Below are 19,592 nucleotides of genomic sequence, written 5' to 3' on the forward strand. Positions count from 1 at the left end.
TACTGTAGGCACTGACTGGTTATAAGGTCAGGATATGCTCTTTCTGTCATTTCCTGCACCCGAGAGACATTTTTACAACCCAGTAGAGAAAATAAGATCCCTGTCTGAGGCCGACTCCTGCGGAACGCCACCCATCCATCTTCTGTCTGTCCTTCTGATGTGTGCACAACAGCAGCAGTTTGTCAGTAGAAGTGTGTATGCTTTTGTGGTTGCCATTTTTCTGCACATGTATCTTCGAGTTCAAAAGAACTGATACCTTCTCACGTCATGTCTTCCCTCTGATGTTCATTACACGTTTCAGTGTGCCAAAGGTTCATAGGAATTATTTTTAGCTCAGGTTTACACTAGAGCAATTGTTATACATTTATGTTCACAGACAGCTGTTTGGATCACATGAAAACTGAATCTATTTGAGTGAAGATTTAGAACAGTTTTATGGTCCAACATAATTTCTGTTATGGCAGTCACTGCCAGTTGCCCCTCCTTGTTGGTGAAAAAAACAAACATGTTGTGATGACACTGCCAGACTGCGCATTTCATCATTTCCTCAGTATGTCAGGCTTGTCAGGCTTCATGCATGATGAAGTGCCTCAGTGACTTCTATATTAGATTCCAACACAGAGTCATTAATTCATCTTGTTTCCATTCTTGTCAATCCTGGAAGACCTCCCACCTGTCAGCCCCTGACAGGTGGGAGGTTGCCGTTACCTTTTACCGTGGAGCGAGCAAACATGTTTTCACAAACTGAAAGGACCTTCAATGTTTCCGCTTCCCTCACTTTTCTTTACTTTGTCAATTGAGAAAGCCATAACATCTATTTACTTTTCGCCCAGTTGATTTCCCAATTTAAACACTTTTAAGTGTGTGTATGTGTGCATGTATGTGTATATATATACTGTATATTCTTTTATCTTTTATATCTTCCCATATTATGCCATGCAAATCCTGTTTTGAGGTTTTCTATGTGAGACTTCAATCAGCGCTGTTTATGATCACATTCCGCATTTTAACCCAATAAAAAGTTAAAGCAAAATCCCTTTTGGCGTAGGATTTAAAGAATTCATGCTGTGGTTTTCATGCAACGTGCACAGCCAGTTAAGAACAAAACTGAAGCAGCAACCCCTCAAAGCTGAAATTCACAATAATGTAGGCTGCATTGGAGAGATAGAATAATCTCTTTTTTGGTGCACCGTAACTCCTTAAGTGCCCTTTGTTAATAGTGATTTCGGGGGCTGAGCACTATTATTTGGAAGGAGTGTGATGTAGGTTTTGCAATGCAATACAATTGAAGTTTGATAACAGAGTGCAGATGAGAGATATAAGCATCACAACAAGCGTCTCGTATGTAACTAATTGTATTTTACTGCCTGTGAGTTCCCATGGTGTTGCCGCCGCACATGAACTTGCCCGCACATAACCAATGCTATACCAATGGGAGATGTTTTTTCTTCTGCTAAATCCTCTGAACATTTTGGCCCAGCAGTGCTTCGCAGTACACCAGAAGCAATCGCTCCACTGATTTTTTTAATCCAATCTTAAAGTAAAATATAAACCCTGAAATTGGATGGATAACACTCAAATAAGTGACTGTCTAGTTTTTAAAGCTTTAATCTAGTAAAAGAACATTTCTGAAGAAACATATCACATGAAATCCTTATAACTAGGTTTAACTGAGGCTAAATCTAAACATTTTTCTGCATTTTCTAGATACACTGATTTAGCAATTTGAAACATACACCTTTGCAAGTAAATACAACAACCCCAGAATGAATCCTGATGCAATACAGTTTTTCAGTGTTTGACTAAGTGGATGTTTCATTAAATTGTACATTTGGAATCACCTCAGAGCGAAATATGGTAATGCCTTGAATGCTAAACTGTTTTCAATGTTAGAATATAACCTATAGTGTGTAGGCTGAACAGCAGTATTTATTTTAATGGAGGAAGCCCTTAGAAATATTCTCCCTCGAAGCCATGAAACCTTTAATTAGGGAATTAATTATTACTTACACTGCAGCAGGAACAGAAAGAGGCTCTGAACTGAATAAAGCATGTATTGTACACAAGGATTTTACAGCAGGGAAATACATTTAGACCTCGACTTCGCACACACTTCTGAATACAATATCTCTAATACACATTATTGCCTTTTCTGGACTGCTTGATCGACATTGATTGGATGACTTCACACTTTGTCTAATTTACTTTCATCCGGGGCTTGATCTAACGCTTCACTACCTGAAATTGGTCTTTTATGACTCAGCAAATTATATTTGTTTCTGCCTGTTATTGGAATTCATAACAACACCATTAATATGACTATGATTGTTCTTTCGATGGGTTCATGAGGGAAGACGATGTGGAAAGGGAAGGTGATTTAGTGAAGGTGTCATTACTGGGTTTCAAAGGAAAACTCTATTCCCTTGTAGATGACCATAAGCTAGTGGATATACATGTGTAACTGTCATTTATAGGAATGATTTGGACCTGAAGTGGTTTGATTGACTTTTTAGTGTACCCAATTTCCTTTTTCCTGATTTGTGTACTTCAATTTCAAGTATTGATATCCCGCATTACCGAGAATGACTTTCAACAATCCCAAGAGAATGTGTGTGAACTTTTGGAATTCAGAGAGGCGGAAAGAAAGACGTAGTGGAAATAATTGCGTGGTAAGAATGAGAGTCCCGGTAGTGTCTGTGTTGCATTCTGGTCAACTGATTCTGCCATCAGTGATTTCTCCTTGACGTATTTCTTCCTTCTTATGGTTCATGATTTGAAAATGAATGCCACATCTGTAGAGAATACACTAAGCAAACGTGTACTGCTCATCTCCCATTGTTTTGCTACCAAGCTCTATTTTAGATTTGCCAGATAAATCTCCAATAACTCCTGTTTACTGGCCTTTATGTTTTCAGTGTGGCTTTTCAAATAATTGAAGTGCCAGCAGGGGGCATTATCCACAGCTGGAAAACGGCCCAGGTGACTGGTCTGTCCAGAATAGTACATGGAAACTAACTGGCTAAGTGTTAAGTAATTAGATAGATAGAATCGGAGGATGAAACCCTCTTTATTGTCACATACATGCACACAGCAGAGCACACACAGTGAAATTTGTCCTCTGCATTTAACCCATCCTAGTACTAGGAGCAGTGGGCACCACAGCAGGGCCTAGGAGGTGAACTGGGACCTCTCCAAGTAGTAGTCCACTTTACATATTTCAAGTCTGTTCGGGGACTTGAACTGGCAACCCTACGATTCCCAGTCTAAGCCCCTACTGACTGAGCCACTGCTGGACTGTATCATACATGGTTTAGCCAGTATCCCATAATTCCTGAATGCAGGACTTGTCCAACATGGGCACACTGTGTTTCTGTCTCTTCTACCGAAATTGACTTTAAAATGCATCGGGAAGAAGTTTGGTGCATATTGCAGTTTTTTGTAATTGTCACCTATACAACTGAGAGTTCAGTTAAAACTGATGTTGCGTAACACAGTCGTCAAGGTGGATATCTTTTAAGGAGGACTTTTTTTTCATCAACTATCAGTGCATCGATATGCATTTGAAGAATTTCCATATAGACTGTCTTTAGCAACAGGCCTCCAGCATTTCATCTGTTATCTTCTTGTTATGATTACATTTGTCAACGTTTGGAGATAAATGTGAACTGATTTGGACTTTTTTGTTATGCATGGGTATCATTGTCATGCCTCTGAATCATAATCTACTCAATACATATTTACGTCTTACATAAAACTATGACATTAAAAACAATTGTGGTAGAATAAATCTTGTGTTATCAGCCCTGATTAGTCAATAAGGGCAGTTCATATTTATGCTATTCACAAAAAATAATAAAATCTTAATAGAAAAAAAGGTCTATGTGTAAAAATTATTAACTGAAGTAAAATCGAATCTGTTCGTATAAGATGTTATGGGGCAGAGGTGGACTTTATGTGGGGGGAAGCGAGCTTTTGACAGTATGGTCGGCTGGGTGAGGAAAGTGAAAACAGCTTTTTCTCGTAACACTCCAAGTGTTTCACCATGGAGGATGTTTTCGTTTATGTTGACAATCCAAACACAGCACTTTATCAGGCTACAACCATATAAGGAGGTATAACCCTCAGGGCAGCTCCAAAATGTGTGCCAGTTTCAGTTTTTTCTTTAATTACTTAAACTGACTACTTGAATTGTGTAACATAGAGCACTGTTGTATTTCTGATCCAAGGTGAAAGGCAGCCATTCTGCAGCCAGTTACTAATTAAGAGGAATCTAGAGGGAGATCGTTAAATCCCTTTGCATATTACATTAAGCTGCTCATTGTTATTCTATACCTGATTTGAATTAAGAATAGTAGAAACCCAACTGTGTGATTTAAGGGCATGTGCATGTGAAACTAGTCTGAGGCGTAGCGGACAGTCGTTACGCCTGTACCTAGCTCTCTGCGGCACAATTCCTTTTTCTGCTAATCTCCATCCAGTGATGGACACATTCATTCATTAGCATTCATGTGATTACAAGCTCTGCTGGCAAAGCCATGCAAATGATGTAGGGTTTGGTGAATCTAATAAACCACATAAATGTTAGCCGCTTTGTCTTTAAGCAAAATGTTCTTTGCAGGCACAATAATGTACAATGAGCAGAGTCCCTTTTTCCTCTCATTTATGCTTTTTGAAATGAACAAAGAAACTGCTACCATTAGCATACAACTCTCTCTCTCTCCATTCTTGTGCGTTGACCACTGAGAAATTATTGCTCTCCTGCAATCATTTGGCCTTTTCACACTCTGGTAATAAGTGTTGAGATTGGCAGAACAGCACTCCTGTTCAATATGTGGTGCTGAGCAAGGGTCTGGAAAATGAAGCTCCCATCAGGTCGATTTAAATGGAGAATTGTGATTAATTGGAATCGATAGTGTTGGCTTGGACACCCACCTCTTCCCAACTACAATGCAATGCCTTAACCCACACTTATGTGTATGCTATATTACTTATGTGTGTATGTACACTTAACACACAGCACACACATACATATTCTAACATCATAACATGCATTCACTTTATTAACACTTGCTTCACATTAAGCCATGCCTTTGAGAGGTAGGATTGCTACACACACACACACACACACACACACACACACACACACACACACACACACACCCTTAAGATATTGAAACTGATGAAGTCAGCCTGATGTGATGGTGCTGCAGGAACAAAGGATTAGTCGATTGAGAGCAGGAGTCACTGCAAACTTAGACAGAAAGTAACACATAAAGTTGTGAGGGCGACCATGTTTTCCCTCTTCTCTGCAAATGATCAACCTACGTGGAACTAAATTGGCTTTTCATGTCTGCAGATTATTGCCTGGACTATTTTTCCTTTGTCCTCTTTGGGCCAAATGTGAAGTCATAAGCTGTAACACAAAGTCATAGTTTTATATCGCTATTAGGTCTTAGGCGCAATAATTCATGGTTCTCAACCTTATCCTCTGCAGTGTTATTGTTCTATGAGCACTGGCTGAAGTTTAACGTTTCAGTTAAAGCCAATTTAAATGTCACATTTTGTTTAGAGTTTACTGCCACAAAGTGTAAATTGTGTTTTATGGACGCAGTGTAAGATAATCTTATTTATTTTCTGTCAATGTTTGTTGAATATGACTTGACAAATATATCAGCTTACATAAGAAAATACCACACACAAAGAAACAACACAACAGAACAAACCTTAAAGACTTCAGCTTGTCATCTTATATTCCATCTTTTATTTAATATGAGCTACCAGCCACCCTCTAATGTACACCTATTAATTAACATCTGAGCATGCTTGCTATCAAAGTTAAGGGTGACCTCTACACAACAATATATACATTATAATGCACTCATATAGTAACATAACACAGAAGCTGTGAATTTTATCAAGAAAATCTAATTAATTTCTGTGAAAGATTAAAAAAATAAGACGATGTGTGATCTTAGTTATAGTTTGAAAATACATCTGCAAAACATGCATAGAAATATACATTTTTAACGCAATTTTTCTTAATGAATTTCTATTGAAAGCCTGATATATATCCCAGAATTCCCCCTAAAGTTGGCAAGACTGATAACTCACCCTGCACTCCAGCTGCTAATCATAAAAAGAACAAGTATTTGATTCACTGGGGAGCTCAGTAATCTAAGTGATTCAAGCTCAGCCTTTTCTTCTACCCTGGTATGATTTTACAGTTGGGGATTGGCAGCTTTGATACAAAAATATCAGTACTGGAATCGGCTAAGCCCATATTAGCTGAACTATTGTGTGGAGATATTCTCAGAAAAGGTGTGTGCTTCGGCCCAGGCCAGACGAGAGTCTATAGCTTTTGGGGGTCTTATCTTAAAGTGTGATTTACCCTGGAGCCATTCTTGGCAGGGGATTTAAAAGGGCTGTCTGTAGGTGACAGAGGGCAGACACGACAAATCATCACTCAGAATCACTTCCTGAGTAACAACACAGTTACAGCAGAAAAAACTTGCACTCATAAAACAAACATTAATACAACTTTCCCAATCCTACTTAGTCTTACATTTTTACCCAGTCATTTCTCTTTTATACACACACATTACCAAGGAAACAACCTCAGTCTGCCCCAAAACTCAGTCTGCCCTATATGGTAATAACACAACATGATGTTTTGTTCATTGTGGACATGGCCGTCTTACTTTTTTTAAAACAACACTTCCTTCTTTACTAATAAACCCAAGAATACCATTTGCAGTTCACACATTGTAATTTGTTTTTAATTGAAGCCATTGTTTGCGATTGTTTTGAACGTGGCCCACAAGTCTTGTTTTCACATCAATGGTTTCAAATGCAGGAAATAATTATTTCACATTGAGATGAAAGTCTGGGTACAGCAGCACAAACAGCCTGTGGATCCAGTCTTTTTTAATTAGTGCTCTGTGTCTCCTGCACTGCGTGGCAAATTAACATCCACCATTGAGGATAAGTGTTTGTGCTGTGCAACTGTGTGTGGGAGGTTGTGTGTGTGTCTGCATTAGGATACAAGAGGTCGGGGTTTGGTGTCGGTTGCGTTTTCTGGCCTTTTTCATTCCTTAGGAGCTATCCTGAAAAAGGATTGCAACATGTTACTTCAGTCCTCTGTTATCTTTCGCAGATCTGAAGATTAGATCTTGTCATAGTTTAAAACAGACACTCCTAGTTTGTATAACTTCTCTTACTGCTGTGTCAAAGGTCCCAGATCAAGCGGCTAAGTAAAAGTAAGGCCAAAATTCCTTAGCTCTTACTAAGAACACCATTTCAGGACCTTTAAACACTTAAAACACCTCTGAAATGTTTCAAAAATATTTGCTATTGTCTTGACATTGGAAGTAAGTGCTAGTTTTACATCTGTGTCTCTTGCTGTCTTGCAGGGATGCCCAGGTTCGCCAGCCAGCCAACTCCGACTACCGTGCATCTAGGGAACAACCAGGTGATGGCGTGTGAGGTCAACTCAGACCTGGTGCCCTTCACCAGGTGGGAGAAAGACCGCCTGCCGCTTGAGCTGAGCACCAGACTGGTCCAGCTGCCCAGCGGAGCCCTGGTGATCAGCAATGCCTCGGAGGCAGATGCAGGCCTTTACCGCTGCATGGTGGAAAATGTGGGGTCGTCGAAGTCCAGCGACGAGGCCCAGCTCCAAGTAGTGCCAGGTAATTTGACCTGATAAAGTTTAAAAATGTTATCCTGTGACAATGGAGAAGAGAGTTTTTATTGCCAAGTGTAGGATAGCTATAACTTAAGTAACACATCTACACTAAACACAATTTTACATTCTCTTTTTAGATCGTCTTGTTCTATTTTACATGTATATATTATACTTCCTACACATTTACCTTGCTATGGCATTTTCATTGCCATAACTACACTGTAGCACTTGTCTTTATTAAAACTCAATTAAGTGCATCATTTACTTGTCAACTTTGGGTTTCTCACTACCTTAGCATCAATACATCTGCCCAACTGTAATGAGAGAAGGTTGAATGCCAAAAGGGTTGGTACAACTCCCAGTGGGGTTATCAGTAATGCCGCAGTAACTCAGTTGTAGCTCAAAAGGGGGCTGAATTCCATTGTGGCAGTGTCTCTTCTCCCACCTCTACAAGTTTTATTTACTGAGTTGTTAAGCACCAGGCTCCTGGCAGCACACAGAAGATATTAGAGGTCATAAATCAGACTACAACAAGACCCCAATGGAGGTCTTTATCTCTGGATGACTCCTGCAAGGATGTGTTGTGGAGTGGCAAAAGGCTGGATGCATACCGACGGAAAACTCGTAAAGCTGTGTGAGGAAATTGAAAGACATTTTGTTTGGATGCATGCTGGCAGATGTTAGAGCGACATAAATACATTTATGGTTATTTGGTTTTCTTTCAAGTCGCAACAAATCTGCTTGAGAATGAAGTAACTTAGGCGTTTGCGGGGGAGACGTTTAGAGTAGGAGATGGGCTTGGAGAAAAATGTTTCATACATTTCTTTTTCTTAACTTAAATCTTGGTTTTTGCTTTAGAGAATTATGATTTAAGATACTTTGATAGTGCTGAACTCATCTGTATGTGCTTTGGTCACACATACACCCCATATACCCACACATACCCTGTGGTTATTGCTGGATGCAGTTAGTTGCAGCTGCAATTATATGGATTCACTTTGAACTCCTCGAGAGCTGCGAGCTCCACTGTCTCACACGTCAACATGGACATTATTCATCTGACCGTTCCTGGTTTGGGTGTCAGGACTGACTTGAGATCCTCTAAAGTTTATAAGACAGATGACACCCGTCACGTAGAGAGTTTCTGCACCTCCCAACATACTCACCCCAACCTGATCCTGAGCCCTAACCCTGACATTTTTTCTACATTTTAGAAACTGGAGAAGAGAGGAAGCTGGAGTTCCTGGTGCAGCCTGCAGCGGTCTCTAAGGTGATTGGGGCCAGCGTACTGCTGCCCTGCCTCATCACTGGTTACCCTTCACCACACATTCGCTGGATGTTTGGAGACAAGTTGCTGGAAGAAAGGTACGAGCATGAACTCTAAATTCACCATCTGAGAAATGAAAAGCCTTAAAAATGCTACAGAGTTTGTTGGGTGGCATAACTCTGGTGTGCTTATTTATAACCTTCGAATTCAAAAGATAGCTACAGCTATGTTCATCGTTCACTTGCTCTCAAACATTCCTACCTTTTTTTAAAAAAAGCAACACAGACCATAATGTGCTGCTCCTTTGTACCCGGGCCCCTGGTCTCCAAAAGCTAACCTGTTAGTGCTGGCACCTGCTCCCCAAGGTGTTAATGCTTTTCTGCCACTGCTACTCAGAGAGCCTCAGAGGAGCCCGGATGTGCCAACAGAGCCACTTCAGCTGGGAGACGAGGCTGCAGGGTTGCCAGCTGAGGGGAAGTTCACAAATTAAAAGCCAAGAGAGAGTGTCACAGCGCCTGTGCGCTCACTTCTCTAGCTCTCATTAGCACGAGTATAGCAGCTTAAATCCCCTAGAGAGAGTTGCAATGGGCTTGGGAAGTTTGATTCTCACCAATTAAGAAAGCACTTTGTTGACCTAAACTCTGTGTACCGGTCCCAGAGAATAATAACTTTACAACTTGTGGGGTCGACAGAAAATAGCTGAAATAAGGCTCATTCATCTAAATCCAGCCACACAATAGGGCTTCTACCTCCAGTGAAATTAGATTTAAGGTCACCACATTGGCAACCACAATGGTCCTGTGGGGTGTGAGCTAGCATAACTTTTCCCAACCTTTAGTTTCAAGCCCAGCACTACATCTCAAGTTAAATGTCTAGGCTAAAAGGTGCTTACTAATCTTCCTTGTATTAATTACAAAAGCTATTCACTGCGCATACACGCCCCTTCAGGGTACCTCCGCTGGTAATTAGCAAGCATACTCTGAAAAGCTACAGAATTCTTTGAGATATTGAAGTGGACCTCCATGCTCCTGCCTCCAGAGCAGAAATGGATTGTGTCGAATACATTACCGCCGCTGTTCTTTTGATTTTAATACGACATTGACAATTAAAAAGAATAGCCGTGGAACTTTCTCTTTTCTCCTTGAGAGTCTCCTGTCCCTCTCAGGCATTACATGAGATATATAAGAGCTTCTGTCAATTAAAAATCTGTGTGGCATACAGTCTAGGGAAGAGAGAGGCAAATCTGCCTAATTGGTCTTTGGTGCAGAGCACAAACAGGGCCTTGGAAGTGGCGACGCAAAGCTGTAGACATGAGATGAAAGTTTATAAAGATGTGTCAAAGCTACCAATTGAAGGCAGGGGGAGTCACTAACAGCGGGGATTATCACATTGAGCTTCTGCCGCTTGTGCTTCAACTTGGTCATGTCTCTTGTTTTATTCTGTCTCTCTCTGTCTGTGTTCATGATTGCAGAAAGCCTGTTTTATTTTTAGCTGCGGATAATGTAGGTGATTCAAAAACAAGAGCAACAATAAACTGTGGACATTGGTTTCAGACCATGGGGACAGAGCAAAAACCTGAAATGGAAATTTAGAACAGGTAGTTGTTTGTCTCTCAGTTGCAGAAGAGTTGATTTTCTGTAATAAAGTGTTTTCTATGTCTAAAGCCCGTCATGCTGGGATTATACTACACAATGTTTTTGTCTTTTGCAATTATAAGATTAGGCATCATAATGTACTTCATTGCTGTGACTTGGCAAAGATCTGCTTGACTCTGACTTAATATAGCTGGCACTCATTCACATACATTTTGGTGATAGAGAAGAAGATGAAGGGATGACTTCCCTTCCCCATCTGAAACCACGACAAACAAATGTTCATGTATGTTAAGATATATGAGTGAAAGTAAATCTGGAACAATCCATCGTCCCTAGAAAGGAGGGCGCATACTTATAGTGATGGTCACATGTTCACTGTAATGAAATAAAAACGCATTTCTTATTTTGCTATGCACAAACATTTTTCAAAGTATCCATATGGATCTGGGACTCCTATCTTAAAAAAGGAACATCATAACCTAAAAAATTACCTTAAATGTACACACTAAGCTGGTTGAAATTGTATAATCTGATCACAGCAATGTTTTTGTCTCATTGACAGTGAGACCAATTAGATTGTTGGTTGTCTAATGTCTGTTTATTGTAAGTAAGTATAGTTTTTAGTAGAGATGTAGGGGATGCTGCTTACACAATCTATTATGCTCTTGTGTGAAATTATTCAGCTGAGGTTTCTTTACACCTTGAATGAAAGATTGATATTGCAGTATCAATTTACGCTTTGGCTTATTCTGCTGTGACATTCTGTTTATATATTCACCCGATCCTAGCCTCCTATTCTTTGGCCTCCAAGCAAGTCTATTGCCATGGACACCAAGCTCTCCATTTATTTTTGATTAAGCTCAGCAGCACAGTGACAGTATATGCAACACTTGAAGCTCTTCAGTCAACATGTTGAAAATGCATTCTTAGCCAAATGCCCTGTGTGTCATCGATAGCAAGAGCCAATGTACACAGAGAAGCATTCCTTTGGACTCATCACACATGGTCCTGATGACAATCATGAAAAGGGCAGTCATCTTTTGTTCTTGGGAGTATCACTCCTAAGAACCATCCCCTAATAGAATTCCCCAGCAGTCAATAAAATGGATGAATTATGCATGTCTGCCAGCAACAGGGAATTGACAGAGCATGTAAATCAACTTCCTTCCGAAGCCTCCAAGCCATCCGTCTCCTTGTCTTCTAGCCTTCATTTAAATATGATTGTGTATATTGCACTTACTTGTGTATGGAGAGAGATGCACGGTGTAGAGAATTTGTTTGCAATTGGAATATTATTGGACTGCAGCTTAACCTTCTCTAACATGTCTTCCATACACACACACACACACACACACACACACACACACACACACACACACACACACACACACACACACACACACACACACACACACACACACACACACACACACACCACATTATTCAATAGCCATACATACACACGTGTTTGAGGATTTTGTTAGCTGGCAGTGCTGCATGCACACACAGAAGAATGTGTTCTTATTATCTCGAAAAGACAGCATGGCCGAGCAAATGTCATTTAAACATTTCTGACAAGCTAAGAGTCCTTCAGATGCAATCATCCATGATTGTCTGTACTTTTGAGTGAAGTCACAAAGGGACACTAAGAACTTTAACCTGCATTGTTCTCCTCATCCTTTGAGTGCACTTCAGCATCAGCGGCTGGCTTTGAGTTCTTTAATTCTCCATTAAGTTTTCAAACCAATTTGAGGATATTTTGCACTATTCTGCTCTCTGGATTTCTAATGGCCATTGCCATAAAAAGACATGGACAGAGCATCTGAACATTTCCGGCTGTCAGAAATATAACCTATCAATGTTAATGGCCTATGATTTCACTCGATCCTTACCTCAGATTGACTATCAGTGAGGTTAATGGCAAATGTGAGTTTTAATAGAAACTGGAATGCTCCACATGTGTGCCACATTGAGGGAAGCGGACATGTACAGTACCGTAGGTGTGCATCACAATCTTTCACACACACAGGAGGCTCTCATGGTCTGAATTCTGCTTAGGAACTGACATTTCTTCAAGACTGGTTATGTAATAAATGGCAGCTGCAGAGTGGGTTAAGGTAATGGACACATTTTTCCTGGTGAGTAGGGCTAAGAAAACAAGACAAGCAACAAGGTATTCTGGCAGAGGAGCATTGGTACTCTCGTTCAATGTCTCTCAGTCTCCAGCACATCACAAACACACACTGGCTCTCTTCAAAGCCTGTTTCCTGTCATACCATCTATTGTTGTTCTGTGGGTTTTTGTCATATTGTTTTCTTTATTTCCATGTGAGAATTGAGGATAAGAGGATTACACTGGATGTTGGCCATTGGGTAAATCTACTGTTTGTTGAATTTCTTTGATGATTCCAAAACACCACAATAGGTACCAAGAAAATCTTCTTATGCTCATACTGTAATTACTTGTTAAAGCTGAAACTGTGTGGTATACTTATTTGAAATATACAGTGAGTCTTTAATCACTGAAGCCTGCACCTGCACATTGTCTTTCACAGTATAAAACAATTCACATGCAGCACTTTACCGGGGCCTATTACCAGACATTTAATCTGCTGCGGTTTTATAAATGTGACCCAGCACGGGACACAGGGTTTACATATCTGCAAGCGCCCCAAGGGCCTACCAGAGCAATCTCAAAATATATTATGCAAGTTACGAGCAGCAGGCTTCATTGTGATAATCAAACGATTGGGTTTACTTTTGGGGACTTGGGTTAGGTAAAAGAGAAAACAATAAAGTCAGGTATGCAAGAGCTGATATTGTCTCAAGGGCCCTGCGGCTTTCCATTACAAGCCAGAGGAATACAGAAACGTTTTCATCTGTGCAGTTTGTACCCGGTTGTTGCTCACATTAACTTGTATTTTTTTGTTCAGTCATTTATTACCTTAGCTCGTCTAATTTATTTCTTCTGTCCTTAGTTGCTCTCATGTTTCCCCATTGCTTTTATCTAGACAGTACTAGTTAAAGATCAAAATGTTGTGTTTTGGAGTCCTCCTCAATTGTAAAATATAATCCAGCTGCCTTTTTCGCACCTTGAACATGATTCAAATTCATCAACCTGTTATTAATATGTTGTGGACAGGGAGAAGTTACAATTAAATGCCAAGACAGTGGAGGGGTATATAGACAAAGAGAGAAGGGAGGAAAGGAATGAGCAAAAAATCTGAGGAGAAAAGAGATGCCTTGCTACCCATTAATAGTCGATCCCCTTTTTGTTGTGACAGTTGTGATTCCACCTGCCTCGCCCATGAGCTGCAGATAGCACGAACCATGCCCCACCACTGTCACAGTACCACTGATTGCACTGTGACAACATACTGCACTGCTTATACACACACACACACACACACACACACACACACACACACACACACACACACACACACACACACACACACACACACACACACACACACACACACACACACACACACACATACACACATACTTCTTTAGTGATCTGAACCTTTCCCTCGCCCAGGTGTATTGACCTTGCCACCACTCTGTGTTACGGAAGGCTGAGTCACCACTCACACATACCAAATGTTCTCTTCGTCCCAAAAGCCCTTCTCTGAAGTCTCTGTGGCTGCCGCTGCTTTCAGAACTCAATGGCAGAAACAGGAACAAGATTGTGTGGGCAGTCAACATGCAGGCCTCGGCCCGCATGTTGACAGCAAACTCTCAACATCTATTCCTTACCCGCTATACACCAGAGAGGATCAGAAGGAGGATGCTGTCCTTTCTGAAAATGTGAAACTGAGAGAACAGTTTTAGGTGTGCTAAGGAATGTCACAATCTACATATTTAAACCTCATTTGACTGCAGATTTGTAACTGAACATTATATGTCAAGTATGCACACCACCACAATTTGGAAAGTTGTAGCTGCTAGAAATGGAATTAGTAACAACATTGACACAAAAGCCTGAAAGAACAAGGCCAATTAGGAACAATGTGCCTCTTGGCTTGACACGTTTACACTGTCATTTTCACATTGCTTGTACGGTTTGAGTGTACGCAAGTGCATCTGCCATTTGGTAACAAGATAAAAAGTGACAGTGGCATTGGTGAGCTAATTTATCAGCTTGTTGTAGGTGAATACAGATTTAATTAGAGCCTCACATCTCTCACCAAGGACCTGGAGCTAATGCAGGAGATATCCTTCATATCCTTACAGTAGACACCTTTTCTTTGTTAAAATTACCACAAGTGCTCCTTCACAATAGCACAAGTTGTTTCGAGCCCGTTCAGCTCAAGCCAATTTACTTTGCCTCCCTCCCTCATGGTCCATAAACGGTAACACGTTCTTTGTTCCACCGAGCACTTTAGCTGCTGCAGTAAGATTGACTTTCTCTAAAGCAGAATGAGAAATTGCCTGGTGGTTTGATATGAACTGTGTGTTCCTCTTTCAAGTATAAGAGAAGCTGTCAATGCCCTTTATGGTGCATGCAGCACTAAAGGCCAAGAGTCTGACTCTGAATAGTTGTCCTGGTAAAGCAAACGGCAGGAATGCTTGGCACTAGGAACTCAGAAACGTCATTTAAAGGGAAATTCTCATTCAGCAAGGATTTGACATGCAGAGCCTTTCAGCGGAATCCGCTAGCTCTCTAATGTGCACAGGGAAATAGTCAATGTACAATGTTCTGTTATGTTCAGCTGCCTTGAAAGCAAAAGAAAAGGCAGCTGCTGACCTATGTTACATCTTTTTCCCCCACCTTGAAGACCCAGGGCATTTTCTGTCAGACTTCCTGCTGAGTGCAATATATTTCATGCGGGTTTTTCTTTATTATGCAATCTGTTGTCAGAATTGGCCCAGTGTGCTGTTTAATAGCTTTTAGAGACTCACGAAACTCGGTTTAACTTGTGTTACCTGTCAGTCTTAACGAGTTGTTACGTCCCCACTACTGGAGACAGTAACACACGACAACCAATTAATGAGCAAGTCAGATTAAATGTAGACAGACAATGTTTATTTCTAATAACTAAAGAATGAACAACAAATGTTCTTCAGGTGAGGAGGAGGAGGAGGACGAGGGAGATTGTGCCAAATAAAAGAAATAAATATAACAAAAACCAGGCCTATCTCTACATATCTCTTCTGAAACAAACTCAAACAAAAACCCTCACTTCCTGAACTACTAATAATTGGACAAAGCAAAATACAGGGGTGGCAACAATCCGCTAACCTAGTGTGTCTAACATATGTTATCTACGTGATGAGATGTAAAGGGTACCCCAAACTTACCTAACTCCTCCACCTCCCACACACACACACACAGTCACAACATAGCACAGGATACACAATTGTCACAGTAATTTAACACGCAGTCAAATTGAGACTCTCCAGTCAGCAGCAGGCCCAGCAGTGAGACCCCAGAAGGCTTCCTGGTTGTGTCCTTTATAGCTGGTCCTGGGTGCTGATTGGTCAGCTGAGGGTGAGAGGAGCCAATCAGTCATCAGTCAGAGATGCCCAGGCAGGTACTGATCAGCTGCTGATTAGCTGTAGCGAATGACAGGGAGTAGAGAAAAGAGCAGGAGGCAAGAAACAAAAGTACAGCCTGCCCGGCACGTAACATGAGTCAACATGTCACTTTCGACCTGCTCATGGCCTGAATTAAACATTAGGTCTTAATCGACTCAGATTACTAAACTCTGGTTTACTGTAATTACACGTTTGCCATGAATTCTATAGAATCCATACAGTATTAATCTTACTTGACGGGAGTAGAAAGAGGTGACAACTTCAACAGCAATTGTGAAGAATGACGACCAGGCATTAACTTTTCATAACCGCCTTGTATATAAGGGTCAAAAGCAGATTAAACCTTATGTTCTTTTAATATGCTGTAACCACAGGCTTTTATGAGAGAGTTGTGCTAGATGCTGCTGCTGCCTGCTAGTACAAACGATGTACAAAGCAGGGATCAGTAATTGCATGTAAATCTCCAACACATCATTTTTCAAAGCGTTTCTAATTTAAAACCTAAGTTTCACTCATATAAGAAAGTACGTCTCTCGGTAACAGGTAAACTGAAGTGCTATCCAACCATACTTTTATGTGATTATGGTACATGCTGAGGTTAATAGTCTATTTTATCCCTACAATATGAGTGAAACAGAGATGCCATTTTTTTGACAGTAGGTCGAGGGCCATTAGAACACTCCTCTCCAGTACAGACAGACAGGCAGATGGTCTCACAGGCCAGTGCTGCCAAACAAAGCACCAGTCAGAGAGAGAGATGCAGGAGATGTGAAAGACATGGATTGCCAGCAGGTTTCTCAGTACTAACTCAAGCTTACTTTTCTCTACTTTTCTGCATCTTACTTGCCCTTTTTGAATTGGTGTCTTGCTCCACATTTCTGTTTGTCTCTCCCTGAATGCAGAGCTTTCTGTTTGCTATTTATTTGTGTTTCCTGTCCTCTCAGCCTCCTCCTACTCCCCTGCTCCAGTGGTTGTTAAGTCAAGCCTCAGTTTGGCAACAGACTGTTCCCCCTGGGCCAATTGGGAAAATGAACGTTAAGACTGTTTTAAAATGGAGGAGGGTCACTGGTTCAAAAAGAGGCGAAACAAACAAATATGTGACATATATTTGGATTAGGCGTAAATAGTTCACAACAAATATTTAGGAATTGAAATGCCTGATGGAAACATGACTTTGACGTTACAGTGAAACTCTTGATATTCACTTTACAGGGGGCTAGCCACCGTGGGTCTCATGATGTCAATATATCTTCTATAGATGAAAAGAAGAATTTTCATAATGATTTCACTGAGGCACAACACAGAGTGAGGATTTCAAGCCTGTATGAAGGAACGCAAAACACAACATTTAAAGGTTGTGAACTTTCAATAATCGTATGATAATAAAGCTGTGGATATGCATCAGTCTGTCAAAACGATTTTCCTTGATATTAGATCTTAGTTTTGTTATTTTATAGATTAGTGTCACCCCTGTTAACAGCTGATGAAAGAGAACGAAAACATTTGTTAAGACGATGGAAGAACTCTGTAGTGACGCTGCACAGCTGTAGCATCACTAGGACTTTGTGCTTGTATTCTTTAAAAGTAGTAATTAATGCCACAAGATTAAATAATTCTTAAGCTGTCCACGAATCATAATTATTAAGAAGAGTTGTAAATTGCCTTTTTCAGGGCTGTTGACTGTGCTTTTAGGATCTTTTATTCATACCCAGAGTTGGTAAAGTGTGACAGATGTGGAGTCAACCTCAGGCCAGTAGGTTAACAAGGAGCTCCAGAGACTGTACCCTTTTTCTCTCAGTGATCTAAATGGGCAGGCAGGGAATATGCTTCATGGAAATGTAATGGCTTTTTACATAATTCACAAGTCTGGTTAAAAAAATAAAATGTTGAGGCCTGAGGTCTCCTGCATGTGATGCTGACAGTGTTATACGTAGCGCAGCCCCAAAGGTCATTAAAGCTATTTATGAAAAGGAATCAGGAGGAAAATCTTGTTCACAGTCACATTTGGCTGATTTTCACTGTTCCTTCTTCCTTTCTGTCCGCAGTGAGGGCCGTGTGGAGCTGCTGGGAGGAGGCAGTATTCAGATCTTCAATCTCACAGAGGAGGATTCTGGCATCTACACCTGCATGGCGGACAATGCCAACGCAACCATTGAAGCCCAGGCCCAACTCACCATCCAAGGTACCATCAGCAACCCAAATTGTCTGCTTTCCCGCAAAAAATATTAACCGAAGCACAGAATAAAACTGAATGATCTATATATCTGCAATGGCGCAGCCAATCTTCTCGTGGCTCTATTTTTTTAAGAAAACTTGAAGGTAGAGATTGGACTTTATACGGGTGCTAAGAGAAGACGTATTAGCTTATAAGGAGAGTGATGTGGTTGAGAGCTGAAAACACACTAATTTCATCTGATTACATTTGGAAAATAGCTTGTTAAACGACTAAAGGACATTTATCCCAGACCTGAAACCAAACCACTGACCGTTTAGTTTGAAATGAAATGAACAAGGTGTGTTTCTTGCAAGCAAACTATGTAAATGTACACAGGCAGGTGACAGTTGGGATCTGATGCACACTAAAAATATCTTTGTTTTTGTTGATCTAGACAAGGCGTTGGCAGTAAGTGAAATATTCAGCATAAGTATGCATATGTGTGGAGTGTTATTTTCCTGTTAAATTCTGCCGTTGCACATAACTTCACTACACACAGCAACAACAGAAAGATTTCACACGTATTGCTGGCAGGAGAAAGACAAGTATAAGATTTTGGAAGAGACAAAAAAGGAGGTGAGAAGTTTTAGATACCAGACGCGGTGGTGAGGGGAAAAAGTTCACCTCTGCAATAGAGGCATTATATATTCAGTTTTTGTAAATGTGTGTCTGACGCTTTGTATTAAATATGAAGTAAATAGCATACATAAGTAGCATTACAATTTTTGCTGGGATTTCTCCCTGTTGCATTACAGCAACAGTATGTAATGTGAGATATTTCCTCTGTGTAGGGCAAAGCATGAATAACTTGCAGTTTATGGTCTTTGGGTCGAGAAAATCTTAGTTCTGCATCTCATTTTTGGCCAATCCTTTGAAGGAACTAGACGGCTGATGCTCTAGTATTTATCACTCAAAATTTAGTGCTGATGAGCAAATACAAATCTGAGACGTATTCGTTTTGAGGCATTTTATGAGCATTAATTATCACACATACACAAGCAGCAGATGCCATTTCCCAAGTGAACGCTGACTAATCTTTCTCTTTAAAGTCCAACTTCTACAGCAAGGACCTCATTTTCCTATGACTGGTCAAAAATACCCAAATAAGCTCAGTACTTGTCATGAAATATGAAATGAATAGAAAATGTATGTAAAATCTCAAGAAAAGCAACTACAATGAATGTTTCTTTTAGAGATACTATACTATATCCTGCTTAGTAAATGTGACCAGCACTGGAAATAATCCTAATATGAATCTAAAGAACTTGTATGGTAACATTTAGTGAACAATGTA

The 19,592-nt window shown here is 40.4% G+C and overlaps 1 protein-coding gene across 1 annotated transcript in view; it reads left to right on the forward strand.

Annotated features, from left to right (window-relative positions):
- The window catches only part of neo1a (neogenin 1a), a 151,397-nt gene that overhangs the window by 68,343 nt on the left and 63,462 nt on the right, over positions 1-19,592 (forward strand). The window contains exons 3-5 of the mRNA XM_063881496.1: positions 7,410-7,685; positions 8,896-9,046; positions 18,129-18,265. Of these exons, the coding sequence (XP_063737566.1) occupies positions 7,410-7,685; positions 8,896-9,046; positions 18,129-18,265 (564 nt within the window). The remainder of the gene's footprint in view (positions 1-7,409; positions 7,686-8,895; positions 9,047-18,128; positions 18,266-19,592) is intronic.

This window comes from Eleginops maclovinus, chromosome 4 (assembly GCF_036324505.1).
Source record: "Eleginops maclovinus isolate JMC-PN-2008 ecotype Puerto Natales chromosome 4, JC_Emac_rtc_rv5, whole genome shotgun sequence".
Classification (NCBI taxonomy): Eukaryota; Metazoa; Chordata; class Actinopteri; order Perciformes; family Eleginopidae; genus Eleginops; species Eleginops maclovinus.